Source organism: Urocampus carinirostris, chromosome 5, assembly GCF_059441175.1.
Source record: "Urocampus carinirostris isolate Australia breed hairy pipefish chromosome 5, RoL_Ucar_1.0, whole genome shotgun sequence".
Lineage (NCBI taxonomy): Eukaryota > Metazoa > Chordata > Actinopteri > Syngnathiformes > Syngnathidae > Urocampus > Urocampus carinirostris.
The window spans coordinates 6,335,612-6,350,954 of record NC_142353.1 but is presented as its reverse complement, the minus strand read 5'-3'; the positions used below and the strand labels follow the sequence as shown (position 1 = coordinate 6,350,954).

Sequence of the window (15,343 nt, the reverse complement as noted above, 5' to 3'; positions counted from 1 at the left end):
AGAAAAATGCTGATCTTTATCAAGTCAAGTCAAATTTATTTATATAGCCCTAAATCACAATAATGTCTCAAAGGACTGCACAGGGTTACAATGACACAATTACCTGATCTTAAACCAACATGCGGGCAAGGAACAACTCAAAAACCTCGGCGTGAGGAAAAAGAGAAACCTTGAGAAGGGACCTCACAAGTGGTATCCCCCTTTCAGGATGACCGTGTGTTTAACTTGGCTCGTGATATCATAAACATTTTGTGATCTCCAAGCAACAGTAAAAAATGGTATGCGTAATACAACTATGACGCCGTCTCAAGCGCAGAGTACGAGGACGCTGGATATTTAAACAGATTTTCTTTGTAACGTATATACTTGCATCTAAGCCAAATTTACAACTGTGAAATAAAATACTGAAATCAGGGGTTCAGTTTATTTGCAAATATTTGTTCTTATGTCACCATTACCGAATGGTAGGCAGTAGGTAAGTTGAGGAGGTTTGGCTTATACAAAAACAACAAAGTCAATGGAACGAATGTGAGTACAGAATTTACGGGAAAGGTGTGCTGGTAAAGGTGTGCTGATTTATCTTCTTTTTAGTCGTAAAATGATTTTTTGCGACACACAAAGCCTGGAGAAATAAAACAAATGTCTTGGACAGGACTCAGAGTTGGAGAAGGAAATCTTTGAGTGGTTTGAAACCCAGATACAAAATGGATATGGAGTGTCTCGGCTAACTGTTGGTTTGCAAGCTCTCAAGATTGCATAGGCCAAGAAATATGAAGGGTTCACTACAGGTTGATGTACACTGGTGGGGGGGCCAAGTATTTCACAACTAGACCTTCAGTCATGGCCTTTAGTTATGTGTCTAACTGATTCTACAAGACAAGTCTTAAAAGTGAACGACAGGAGCCAGCTCCCCACTAATCATGAGCCAGTTCCCTTTGAAAAGCTTTTTTTTCTCTTGTGATTGGTCAATATGGATGGTTTTTCTCAGAGATTATGTGTTTTTGAGTTTAAATTTGTCAAGTACAAAAAAAGGTTAAAAATGTTTTGTAATTTATCTAATTTCTGTACATCTGTAAATATTTTAATTTTTGTTTCCTGTGTTTTTCAGTGATAATGTGTTTTACATGTAAACATGTACACATGTAAAGTTTACACTTGTATTTTGTTGTTTATTAAAATAAACATTTTGTGTTCATTTTGTGTCTTAGTTACTTAATATTACAACTGCTTAGTATAAAAGTTCAAAGAGAAGGATAGGGGTGGAATTAAAGGAGACTACAATTTTTTTTACATTTTTTTAATTAAGTATTCATTGACAAAACAGAACTACAATCATCTGATTCCGATATTTTGAGGCCAGTAGAGAAGACCTTGTAGGCCCTGACGGCCCACCACATGTTTTTCTCAATATCTTTTTTGTGTGTGGCTATTATAAGCAGTTATAAGGGGTCGGCTTTAAAGTGAGTACACTTGGTAATTTGTAACTACAGTAGATAGTTAATTTCAGCGTAACGCGTTACTTTTGAGTTTCAATAATCTGGGAAGTAACGGAATCACTTTTTAAACAAAGTAACTAGTAATTCTAACTAATCACTTTTTTTCAGTAACGTGTACACATAGCTCTGCACATAATGAAAACATCATGCCTGCTCTCGGCGGCTGTCATTCACTTTGACTAAGAAGCAATGGGAAAACCGCAACGGCAGAACCACAAACGTCATCTGACTCCCATTATGACAGTCTTCATACTAGCTTGAGGGGGGCATGAAAAACCTCTCAGTGTTTTGCATTCCGCCACACTTCTTTCATTGAAAATCACATTTTGTTTTCAGGAGTTCAGATTCCGCTCCAAGTCAGAACTGCCGCGTAATATTGGGTCAGTTGCAAGAAAGATACACAAGCGTTCTTGTCATACCGGTTGGCCTTCCGACACGCACAGGCTATTAACCAGCGAGTGGGAAGTGTGATGCTATCAATGCTAGCGATGCATAAGAAATTTGCTCCAATTTCGCTCTTCATCATCCCTCTTCGACAGCACAAGTCTATATTGCAGTAAAGTAACTTCATTACTTTCGTTTTTGATAAATGAACAAAGTAACCTTGAAAATAAATAAAAGAAGCCAAAATCAGGTAGTTGCTTGGGGTCCAACAAAAAAGTCCTCATATTTTAGCCACATAGTATAGTGCATTGAGCATTTTTCACATGGTGGATAAGATATACTTTGTTTCAGTTCACATTAAGAGCACGTTAAGAACCCAATAATGTTTTAAACACACAAATTTTCTCATCTTATCTCATTAGCTGCACCGCTTATCCTCAGTAGGGTTGCGGGGGTGCTGGAGCCCATCCCAGCAATCATCGGGCAGTAGGCAGGGGACACCCTGAACAGGTTGCCAGCCAATCGCAGGGTACACAGGAAAAGACAACTCGCTCATTCACACCTAGGGACAATTTGGACCGGCCAATCCACCTGAAATGCGTATCTTGTGGAATGTGTTCCCAAGACCTTAGAACTGTGCCGCACACGCGCTAACCACTGCGCCGCCGTGCTGCCCAACTTTCACTTTATAATTTTCCAACTCACTCTGGGACTTGTCATCTCTCTCTGTCACTCTAGTGTCAGTAATTGAAATTATGATAGACACGATTCATCCATAACTGCATTATGTATATGTAAATGTAAGACACATGTGAATGAGTGCATAAGGTCAATAGGCGGATGCTTGTAAGGATGCTGTGGAAGAGCGCACGTGTTTCCAGGCTTTTAATTGCATTCTTCCTTTAGCTTTAGTTATTTCATCTTTTCATACTTGTTTTTATGTCATTGTCAAGCCTGCTCACGTATTATCGTGGAAATATAAAATTAAAAATATATTAAGTGGTTAAAAGTATTCACGGTTAAAGTTATTTCTCATTTAACGTCACAATTTTGGGATTTTCTTTTTAAAAATTGCTGAATTTTCACATATTATGAATATCATTAAAGGGACACTATTTGATATTCTATCGTTAGATGACACCAAAAATAACCGAAAACACTCGCGTATGGTATAATTATGCATCATCGAAGCTTCAATCAAAAACGAGAGAAGCATAATTTTTACCAACTGAACCGCAACATTATTTTTTTTTATCAATTGCTTCTGCTTGCAGTGATTGGCCGTGAGGTGGCACTATTGGAAGAACAAAAATGTGCACAAAATAAAAAATGGAAAGACTGAAATCTAATGAAATTTAATGAAGTATGAAAGCCTTTGGGAAGGAGACCAAGAGAAAGGCAGCGATTGATGGTGTTATGAGTGCACTGCAGGAAAGAGGTCTATATATAGTGGAAGCTAGAGCTCTTGTTGGTGATAGGAATGAGTGGAGAGGTGTTGTAAAAGAATAGTGGGATGTTTAGACGTGTTCTAAGGGATGGACAGGGCACCCGTATGATGCGGCTGGGGCAAACCAGTGAACGCTGTTGGGCCCTGCTGTTAAACAGAAGAGTGTGTTGTGTCACCCTGACCCGAGTGACATGTGTCTCGTTTCATCTGGAGGGACAAAAGCATGACCAACTTGGGTGCCGAGGTGCTTAACCTGTTTGGATGTTTGGGCATTTGGGTTGGCCATGGTCCCAAAACGTTTTTGTGTGTGTTTTTTTGCTACTTTTTCACTTTTTTATTTTCTTTGTTTTTGTGTATGTGTTTGTCTTGCTGTCAGTAACCACTCTCGAGGGATATGACCAGGGTAGATAGATGGATAGAATGAAAGCCTTTTCCTTCTTCTGGGTTGTGAGAGGAATAAATCAAGCACTGGAGCTGAGAAGAGCAGTTCCTTCAAAGTTTTATGATCACAGAATCTTCCGGGCACAAACGAGCTAAAGGACACTGGCTTGTTGGATTCTTGAGTGAAATTGCAGACTGGCCAAAAATGTCTTCAGATCTAAACCCAATGGAACATCTTTGGGGCATCCTCAAGCGGAAGGTGGAGAAGCAAAATATCTTGAATATCCCCCAGCTCGGTCATGTTGTCATGGAGGAGTAGAAGACCAGACCTGTGGCAATTTATTGATTGAAGTGGTTCTGCGGAATCATGGTGGCCACATAAAATATTGAACTTCAGGAACTTTAACTTAAGGGTGTACTCCCTTTTGTTACCAGGGGTTTACCTACTTATGGCTATTTTTTTGAGTTTCATATAGGGTAAAATAAATTCATACTGTTATATAAGCTTCAGACTACCTTTCATTGTGTCAAAGCGATGTTTTTTCAGTGTTGTTTATTCAAACATTGTGATGAAATCTCTGCAGAAATGTGAGGAGTTTACTCACTTTTGTGACATACTGTAGTCTTTTTGTGAAATATTTTTCACATAAGTCAAACCAGACGATATGGTGCATGACAGGTATTTCTTACCTCTATTAGGAACAATCAATACTGCATAATAGGACGGTCTGCATTTCTATAGCGCTTTTCAAGTCACTGAAGACCCCCCCAAAGCGCTTTACAATGACTTTCACACTTACCCATTCACTCACACACCGATAGCAGTATATATATTAAACAGCATCCTGTTTAACGGGGCATTAGGGGTTCAGTGTCACCTACAGTTGTGACGCTTCATAAGCTACAGAGAGGGTGTCAAAATTAACTGTAAATTAGGGCTGCACGAGGAACTGAAATCGAATCGATATTGCCATGACATCACGTTACAAGAAACTTGAGAAGGGACTGCACAATACACAAAGAGGTAAGTATTAGTTTCAGGAGCGAGCAGCAGCAAGTCAACTGCAGGAGAGAGAGTGGGAAAGGTGAGAGGAGAGAGAGTGGGAAAGGTGAGATGGCACAACATTCATTTGGACAGGTAACTTAAAATTAGTTTTACCTGGTTATATCAGTATCAGAAATTATTTTCCCCCCATTTTATTAACACTCCACTTATTGAAACATGAATATTTTGTTTGTTTGTTTGTACATGATTCAATTGTTTGTTTGTTTGTACATGATTCAAATTGAATCTTTTCTTCCGGCGCCGTCACGAATGGCAGCCACTCCAGCAGCTCCCGTGTTATTTTCGATTGTTCTCGATTATTCTCAGCTCAGGGATGCTGCTGGAAATGTGAATTTCCCTTCGGGGATGAACAAAGTATCTATCTATCTATCTATCTATCTATCTATCTATCTATCTATCTATCTATCTATCTATCTATCTATCTATCTATCTATCTATCTATCTATATATCTATCTATCTATCTATCTATCTATCTATCTATCTATTTCAATATAAAACAAGAGCTAGTTCTGGTTGAAAGGGGAATAGTGGATTGAATAACATGCAAATTTTCTAAATCGATGATTCATGATACATTTGGCCTAATAAGAGCAGGTTTGACCATCTGTTTATATATTGCGGGGGCATCTTCTTCCAGTTCACCTCCCACTTCTCGGTTTCGTTGAGCAGGGAGTGTGACCCGGATATTATGAGCTCATGTACAGAAGTGGGGGTGAGAAGCGAGGAGCAGATGGCAAATTTCAATGAGCTGGAAAATCAACATCACCATTAATGGCCTGCTTGCAAAACATGGATGAAGCTGTAACGCTAGCGCCCTCGTGCGGACATTGCAAAAGAAAATGAGTATCGTTTTACCCTCTGGGGGTTAAAGCATGGGTCTCAAACTCAATTGACCTGGGGGGCACCGGAGCTAGGGTCTGGGTGGGGTTAGGCCTCAACAAAGTTCTAATAATATCATTCAGCTGATCTCAAATATATTTTTTTAATATCCTACACCCTGATGTCCTCATTTTAAAGGTCTTCTTTTTACTTTTTAATATACAGTTTATGTGCAAATTTGAGTAAAAACATTTTATTTTTATTTTGTTTCCAAAATTTGGGATAGATCAGAGAAGTCATGAAATTTAAGGTTGAAAAAATAAAAATTGACGGGCAGTAGCTGAGTGGCTTAGGCATCTGTGGAACAATTCTGAGGTCATGGGTTCAAATCCAGCAGCCAGCCTTCCTGTGGGGAGTTTGCATGTTCTCTCTGTGTTTGCATGGGTTTCCTTCAGGCACTCTGGATTCCTTTTACATTCCAAAAAACAACAAATTTCACTGTACAATCCTCCTTGAAATGGAGTTTCGGAGTCACCAACCGCAGCTAACGCACCATTAGCAACTAGCTTTGCTTATGCAGCAGCGTCACAGATGGTTACTGACTGTATTAGCATTCACAACTAACATTGACATCTAGTGTTGCTCAATTTAAACTTTTAAAAATAATGCACCTCAAAAAATCCTTTTTTTGCTATTATTCTAAGTGTTCTTTTTATTTGATATTTGGCTGCTGTCGGCAGCCTGGACTGGACTGAGCACGCATTTAGCTTTAACAGTTAGCTTTTGCATTGCCTAGCATTGCACATGTTAGCTACTTGCATTAGCAACTTCTTTCATTTTCAACAATCGATCATTCAGGCCCTCATCTTGTCCATTTTTTTTATTCAGCCCCCTGCCCATATGACTTTGACAACCCTGCCGTAGGTCATGATTGCGAACTTCCCGAAACCTGTATAAATGGTGTGGTTGGGCCACTTTGAGTCTCCGTACTAGTTTGTGTTCTTCCTAGTACTAGTTTTTGGTTTAGCTACAAATTACAGGGATATTAAGTGGTCAGATATTAAACAGTGTCCCTTTGAAGAAGTTGAGGAGTAAATAAAAACAAATACTGTATCTTTCACAACCATTAACTTAGAAATTACAAGAGCTCCTTTTCTCTTTCTTTTCATATAAAATTGTACGTTTGGTAAACCTGTGCAGATTTTGCACATCATTACAGTGTTCATTTCTGTAAATTCAGCTGGCCAAGTTTGTATTTTTTTGACCATTTCTTTACCATCAAATGTTTTCTTTAATCAAAATAGTTCCCTACTGTTCAGGTACATTTTTGTGATTGTCAAATTTACAGAAGCTATCATTAGATTTTAACTATGGGTCACTTGTGACTGCCAGACATCTTTTTTAATGGAGCTGTTTAAAATTTGGAACTGTTGTACTTGTGTCTGCCATCTCCTGGCTTGTCATTATTGCAGCTCCATATGATGTGCGTGCAAGTATGTGCATTTTCATAGACACAGACTCGAATGAATTCTATTTTTACTTTTCTAGGGTTTGAGTTGGGGTTTGGACTTACCCATTTTCATGCGACACTTAAGAGACACAACAAAAACATAACACAGAGATGAGCATTAAGTCAAGTTTGTAGCAATTTCATTTCACTCCCAAGGTTTCGTGATCACGCGCCGCTGTGCCGTCAAAACAGAATCGAGTTGCTTCATCTTTTGACAGTGTTTCTAGTTAGCTTTTTGTCGTCAGCCTGTTTTGTCTGGCAGTGCCTCTTGATCTTATATTCTTTAAAAACAGTCAGTTTCTTGGCAATTTAGGCAGACACAGTAGTTCTGGATTTCAGTGGAAAAAAAAAAACTCTTTTCACTTGACCAGAAGCCCTCACAGTCAACTTTCCTTTTTTAATTTACAGTCCCAATGTCAGAATTAGAAGCGCCAAGGGCAAGGTAGCCAAAGGGCTACTGACATCATCTGGTAAAATGGTAAAAGATTTTTGTGTGTACAAAATGTATTCTATTCTACGGTCAACATTACGGACGGGCCACACCTTATTAATTTCATGACAGAGGCCGCGGGCCAGTAAAATTTGATGACGGGTCGTAACTGGCCCCACGGTTTGTACTTCGGTCATGCCTGGCCAACCAGCTCAATACAAATAATTTAATCTAATCACAAAAATAATGACTTCCTAGAACAACAATGACTTAAAAGTAAATGAAAACCATTAGGTGCCTGTGTATAAAAACAAAGCACTTTATTACAATTAGGCTGAAAAAAAAACAATGAAAACACAACTACTTTACAAGTACAAATGTTTTTTTCATGGATATTTACATTTTCTTTGACATCAATAATAAAAAAAAAGATTTATGAGAAAAACCATAGTACTAACGTACATGATTACAGTGTTTTTGTTGGAATAAAAAAAAAAAACAACAAATCATTGACTGAAGGAACAAACACTATTACCCGTTCAGTATCTAAACACAACAAATGAATTTGACATGCAAGAAACTATTTAAGAATACACGTTGGACAGCTCCATACAAACACGCCTCATGTTGATGTTTTCAGGCTTAAGTGGTTCAATTTCATAGTTGGGTATTTTTGTAGATTAAACATTGAGATTTGAGACAAATCGACAAAGAAGTTAGAATCCCACACAAGTGGGCTTCCCATAGAAACAATATTGGATCACATAGGCTGACTGTCATGATTTCTTATGTTTACCTGTTATTGGTCATAGGGCACAAAAGATCACTCGAGTGCAATTATTGTGCACTGCAGGAAAACACTGTGACTAAACGGGCTCTCCCCCTAACTGCTTCCCCCGCTGGGCTTGGCAGGCGGTTTGGCCCTTATGCCTCCCTGGCGAGCTTGCCCTTTAGTGGGCTGCGGCGTGGAAGACTCGTGCTGTGCGGGGCTGTGAGGGGTCGGACTTTGGATTTGGGGCGAGGCGGCAGTGGCCACTACATGCTGCTGGATGAGCTTCTGCTGAACCATTTGAGCAGTGGTGGTCCCCGCCGGGATCATCTGGACTTGGGCGGGCGCTGATGTGGTCAGCGTCACTGTTTGAGGCTGTGTTTGGATCTGGACAGGGAGAGATGCATGGTATCATGTTAGAAATAAAAAAAGCAGCCACTCCGGTCTATGTAAAAAACTTATTTCTGGACTATAAGGCGCATCCATAAAACCCAGAATTGACCAGAAATGCGAACGTATGCCTTGAAATCTAGTGCGCCTGATAATCCGGAAAATACAGTGGATAAAACTGGAAAGGAAGTTAAAATGAATATAATACTGAATACGGTAACTATTCAGAGACACGAAAGCCGGGGGGAATCGGAGAGGAGGCGGACTTGCTAACACGAGGTGGTGTATCCCTGGATTTTCACAAAGAAAAGTTTTCCATCTGCCGCAGGGATGTCGAACTTTTGGACTGGCGTGACGTCATCCACTCCGCTACAAGCACCCCAAGGGCATCATGTTAATCTGTTAATAAACAACGGGGTAGACTGCTGGAAGTGTGAATTTCCCTACGGGGATGAATAAAGTATCTATCTATTCATATGATCTATTATATATATATATATATATATATATATATATATATATATATATTTTTATATATATCCATCCATTCATTATCTTCACCGCTTATCCTCAGTAGGGTCGCGGGGTGCTGGAGCCCATTCCAGCCATCTTCGCGCAGTGGGCAGGGGACACCCTGAACTGGTTGCCAGCCAGTCGCAGGGCACACAGGGACAGACAATTCGCTCGCTCATTCACATCTAGGGACAATTTTGACCGGCCAATTAACCTGACTTTTTTGGAATGTGGGAGCAAACCGGAGTGCCCGGAAGAAAACCCACACAAGCACGGGGAGAACATGCAAACTCCGCACAGGAAGGTTGGTAGCTGGATTTGAACCCATGACCTCAGAACTGTGCCACACACGCGCTAACCACCGCGCCGCCATGCTGCCTATATTAAATATTATACATAGTTTATGGTTGGTTGGTTGGATCCCCTAACCAGAGGGTCATAGGGGCACCATTTCCTGTGGTCTGTCCAGGGCAAGTACAGCCTTGTGCTGCCCCTCCCTCTCCAGGCCAACATTTATACACAGTAATTCCTCACTTTATCGCAGTTTGCATTTCAAGTTTTCGATACTTTGCAAAATTTTCAATTTGTATCGAGTTCTGTACCAGACAACTCATCGAAATTGCTAGTCGCCAAGTGCTCCGTGTGATTTTGTGTTGGGTGGGTGTGACTGTATGCACGACTGTGATAAGCTGGTGTATGCTGTCAAAGAGAAGGGTGGGCCCACAAAACAATGGGTCCACCCTAAACAAATTGCGAAGCATGGCAAATGCTATTTTTGTGGCTTACTAAACTAAAAAGAAATACATCAATTATATCGGACTCTGAAGAATGTCAGAAAAGGTCAAAAAATGCTGATCAACACAGGGTGCTCAGTGGATTGTTAACGGGTTAGGGAAGAGACTGAGGCGGTGTCAGGAGTGAAAGCAATAGCGGTGCTGCAGTTCCGGCCTACTGCAACTCTCGCAAGCAACCCCTGCCGAGCCTGTATCTGACCAACGCCAGATCCATTACCCATGAAATGAATGAACTGGAGCTATAACTAGTGGAAAACCGGTAAATTTATATTTAGATCATCACTGAGGCATGGGTCAATCTCAGGATATCTGATGCAGCGTGCAGATGGCCAGCCCATCTTTACATTGCTTTCTTACACTGAAAGGAGAAGCCATCCCATTTTGTTCTACTATAGTATAATGACAAAGGCCGCTCAATCAACTGCATTTTCATGTTTATCGGTAGATTTATAAATGTCATTTTGTTACAGTAGTGTATATATATATATATATATATATATATATATATATATATATATATATATATATATATATATATATTACTGATATCTAATAAAAAAATGTTTCTACTTTGCTGGTTTTGATTATCGTGGGACTTCTTGGAAGGCAATCCACACAAAAAAAAACCCAACCCGTAACGATTACTGTATATGGCAGCACGCGTGGACCCAGCAGGCTCACCAATTCAGTGATTTTTTTGTGTACGTTTTAAATATTTGTCTTTGGATTCTTTCTACGCATACATCGGAATTACACCTGACAGGATCTTGTGGACATCGGCTACTTACACAAACTGATAGAGACTATCATTATCGACTCAACATCTCAGACGAATTGGAAAGACCACTTGGTGCTCCGTGGAAGAGACGGATTTGGCATTGGGAGAGGAAGCAAAACGGGCCGTAGGTCTGGCCTACAGCTGCGGCTACATAACTCACACAAGCCACCCCTGCCGAGCAAGTATCTCACCAATGCCAGATCCATTACCCATGAAATAGATGACCTAGAGCTACAACTGGAAAACCGCTACATTTGTGTAATTATTAGAGCCCTGGCTTTCCCAAAGTTTCCACGATGCTGGCATGCAACTAGCCATCCGCTCTTTATATTGCTTCTTGCACTGAAATGAGAACCCTTCTAATTTTGTTGTGCTATTTTATAATGACAATAAAGACTGATCATTCATTAATTTTGCCCTTGTGAAACAGAGTGGTCTTCAAGTGCCCTCTTCTGGTTAAAAAGGCAATTGCTTGTAGCTAAAAAGAAACAAAAGAAAAGCAAAGAACTTGGACAGCAGCTCAAAAGCCAACTGTCAAACCCAAATTGAAAATCCCTTTTTGTTGTTGCTTTGGACAATAATCATTCGAAAGTATGATACGCATTGTTACTTGTGTAAGACGTTTTGTTTTTGTATAGTTTTGTACAAAATTATGTACTCTTGTTTGAATTGTTGTTAGCATGGCTTAGTTTCACGGCGACTTTATAAGGGTAATGATTGAGGCCATTGTCCAAATATATCGCAATTGAAAAAAAGTCTGGTTATTCGGGACATCGTTTACTAGCAGTCAAGCTGGCGAAAAAGAGCATACTTCGAAGTAGAGATCAACCAATATGGCTTTTTCGGGACCAACAGCAGCATAGGCGTCTTAGCTTATTAATTAAGAGGAGTCTGATAACAGATATTTGGAGCCTGTATTCATTTTCTGTAAAAGCTTAAAAATTGTCTTGAGAAATTTTTAATAATGCAAATAGAAAAGGAATGTTTGTAAAAAATCTAAATACAACTTTAATAGCTCTCTGAACCCTTTTTACAGTAAATGAATTAGAATATAAACACAACTAACATGAATAATCTTTTATTAAACCAAAAACTAACAATGCTGGAAAAAAATAGGCTTAGCAGGTAAATAAAAACTTAAATAGTTCCCTGATTTTCGTTTAAGAAACATTTCTCTGTTGGCTGCAGCTGCATCGGCTCGCTACAACGGGTCAGGTGTATCGACATTTCGTTCTGTGTACATTGTTACAAAGAATGACAATACAAAGGAAATTATTATTATTATTTCAATACAACCAACATGACTTAAAAAAAACTTGAAACAAAAAGTGCATCACATTTTCCAACAGAGCTGGATAAACGATAATAATGGGAACTCCTGTTTCAAAGCCAAGATTGAAAAACGAATGTTATGGTAAGAGCTAATCCCTTCCAATTCAGCTCTTTTTAAATGCTTTCAAACACTGCACTTTTTACGGTATTCCTTTTATCGCAAATGTTTTTCTATCAAGGACACAGGCATGTGTTGTTCCTGCTTCAGTGGCTCCGCCCCCGGTCACTCATTCAATCAGAAGGCACGGGGAAAGGAAGCGAGTGAGAGAGTAGAAGCGGAGGAGGAGGAGGAGCAAGGGAGAGAAAGTCTGGGCTGTATCTAAGACTTAAAAAATGGCCCATCAAATAAAAACACTGATACGGATATCTGTCAAATTCCCAAAGATTGGTGCGGATAATCAGTCCACCTCTACTTCGGAGAAAAATTAACACAGTAACCATTAATTAATTTATTAATTTTAGTGGTGAAACCAGATGTTATAAAGTTAATTTATGTTCTGTGAAAGTTTTTATTTCAATGTATTTTTATGCATCTTTAACTTTTAATTCCATGAGTGTTTATTGTACAGTGCACCTTATTTATAAAAAATTACATCATAAAGGACTATTTTTGGGGGGGTGCTTCTTATAATGCGGTATATACGGTACTATGAACAGATCCTACCTGTTGTGTAGAAGACACAATTTGCTGAATATTAGCTACGGTGGGCTGCTGTTGTACTATTTGCGGGAGTTTCGCCACCTGCTCAAAAATCATCAACAAAACAACCAAGCTTTAAACATGAAAACCAAGACGAGTGCTAGCGACTGAAGTACCTGAATTTGCTGCGGACCTGTGGGTTTCTGGGTCTGGGCGATAGATGTTGTAAAGAACTGAGGCTTGATTCCGGGTTGAAGTTGTGTCGTGGTAGTGTAGGTCACCTTTTGTTGCTGCTGGGTGGGCTGCGCAGCTTGCACCGTGACCTGCTGGGTTCCAATCGTTAAGAAATTGCCCAGGTAATTTGAGAATACAGCTTACACTGGGGGTAAATCATGTAATGGGGTTGGACCCAAGAAATGTGCCTCACCTCACACAGAAACGTTTTATTCGCCTAATTTTTTTCTTTTTGCAATTACATGCCTCAAGTGTAGCATAGGCATAGAAAACAGCTGGGACAATAGGAAGAAGTCTGGCCCCAGGTCAAATTTGATCACAATCTGAATTACTTAAACCCTGCATTTTACACATTTTTCTAAAGGCGTTTCCAAAATTGGCCATTTAGAGACAAATAGTTTACTTAAACCTCTACAACCATGTATTTTACTTTGGCCAATTTTTAGAAATTGTGAAAGAGTTAAACTTCTCTTTCCAGACTTATTTGTGCACACTTGGGAGTAAATATTTTACATGGTTGGATTCAGTGAACTGTAACGAAACCATATTTGTGGAAAATCACGTAATCAGCCGACTTTCAGGGCACGTTATCTGGTGAGCTATATCGGCTTTATAGTTTTCAGGTATCTTGTTTCAGACTGATTGTGTGTTTCGAAATAAATACATTTTGAAAGGGTCATTATCTTGAGGACTGTATAAGAGTGTGCTTGTGCTGACTGATGGTGCAGATACCTGGAACCTGAATGCAGATTTGAGAAGGAAATTAAATGTTTTTGAGATGAAGAGTTTGAGGAGCATGTTAGGCGTGACAAGATTGGATAGATTGAGAAATTAAATTGTGAGAGATAGAACTGGAATAGTAGCGGAACTGAGCAAGTGTGTGGATGAGAGAGTACTCAGTTGGTTAGGACACATGGAGAGGATGGATGAGAAGCGAATGTTGAAGAGGATCTACAGAGCAAAAGTAAATGGAAGGAGACCAAGAGGAAGGCCGCGATTGACGTGGATGGATGGTGTTATGAGTGCACTGCAGGAAAGAGGTCTAAATGTAGTGGAAGCTAGAGCTCTTGCAGGTGACAGGAATGAGTGGAGAGCTGTTGTGAAAGGATAGTGGGATGTTTGGAGGTGTTCTAAGGGATGGCCAGGGCACCTGTATGATATGGCAGGGGTAAACTACTGAAAGCTGTCGGGTCCTGCTGTTGAACAGAAGAGTGTGTTGTGTCACCCTGACCCGAGTGACATGGCCGCTTTCTTGTGTCCCGTTTCATCTGGAGGGACGAAAGCATGACCAACTTGGGTGCTGAGGTACTTAACTTGTTTGGGCATTTGGGTTGGTCATGGTCAATTTTTTGCTACCCTTTTCCTTTCTTTGTTTTTGTGTATGTGTTTGTCGTTCACCCCTTCCGAGGGATATGGCCAGGGTAGATCGATAATCTTGAATCCCAAGAGTTTAAGCTTTCAAATGATATGCGGCATGACGTATTTCAGTAACTGGTGGCATTGTACAGACATGTATTTGTTTATCGAAAGTTCAGCAGGTGAGGTGAGAATTGAAGAGGTGCCTCGCCTCTCTGCGCATGAGCCATTGAAAAATACTGTATTTATTCAAGTTAGTCCATGCAAGTGATTTGAATATTGTTACTAAAAATAGACCGTAGGGCGTCATGTGGGTAGAGAAATGTGGTTGCATTCAGTGTTTTCCAATGTTTTAATGTTTCATGATTCACTTACAGTGTTAACATGCACACGCTTTATTATTAGCAAGCAAATGTGTACACATTACATTCAATTATAACTGGATTAAAGTTAAAAGCACAAACGGATACAATCTAACAAATGTAAAACTAAATTAGGACAGATTAAGCGTTTCTTGTTTGATGTAGACCTTGTTTACCTTTTGCTGCACTGTGGCCTGTCCTTGTTGTGTCTGTCCTGCTTTCTGCTGGGCTGCCTGAACGGCCGCTTGCTGCTGCTTCTTCATCTGGAGCAGTTGCTGCACTTGCATTTGCGGGAAAGACGGCGTCAGCACGGGCCCTCCTGTGGAAGGACACAAAACTCAATTTAGTTTCCTGAGGTCTATTTAGAAAGGGTTTTTGTAACACACCCGTTTTCTGGGCCTGGCCGATTGCCACACTAATACCAGCTACAGTGACCGGCAATGTGGTGACACCGGCAGATGACACAACGGCTGGTACAGATACAACGGGAGGCTTGGTGAGCGTCATCTGGGCTGACTGACCTGCCTGGGCCTGCATCTGACCTTGGGTGGGTACCCGTGTCTGCAACATTAGAGAATGTCATGGGTGTGTAAGTACAATCACAATACAGTAATCCCTTGCAGAAACGCGGGTTACTTTTT

The 15,343-nt window shown here is 40.1% G+C and overlaps 1 protein-coding gene across 8 annotated transcripts in view; it reads right to left on the bottom strand.

The window, feature by feature from the left end:
* Positions 1–7,837: 7,837 nt before the first annotated feature.
* ep400 (E1A binding protein p400) overlaps positions 7,838–15,343 on the bottom strand; it is a 30,590-nt gene continuing 23,084 nt past the window's right edge. For 4 of the 8 annotated variants that reach the window (XM_088335466.1, XM_088335467.1, XM_088335469.1 and 1 more), the window contains 5 exons: positions 15,089–15,263; positions 14,879–15,021; positions 12,927–13,076; positions 12,775–12,852; positions 7,838–8,690 (listed from right to left, as the gene is read on the bottom strand). In XM_088335466.1, coding sequence (XP_088191592.1) covers positions 8,418–8,690; positions 12,775–12,852; positions 12,927–13,076; positions 14,879–15,021; positions 15,089–15,263 — 819 coding nt within the window. In that variant the 3' untranslated portion in view covers positions 7,838–8,417. The remainder of the gene's footprint in view (positions 8,691–12,774; positions 12,853–12,926; positions 13,077–14,878; positions 15,022–15,088; positions 15,264–15,343) is intronic. The other 4 variants (XM_088335468.1, XM_088335472.1, XM_088335473.1 and 1 more) reach the window with 4 other exon arrangements.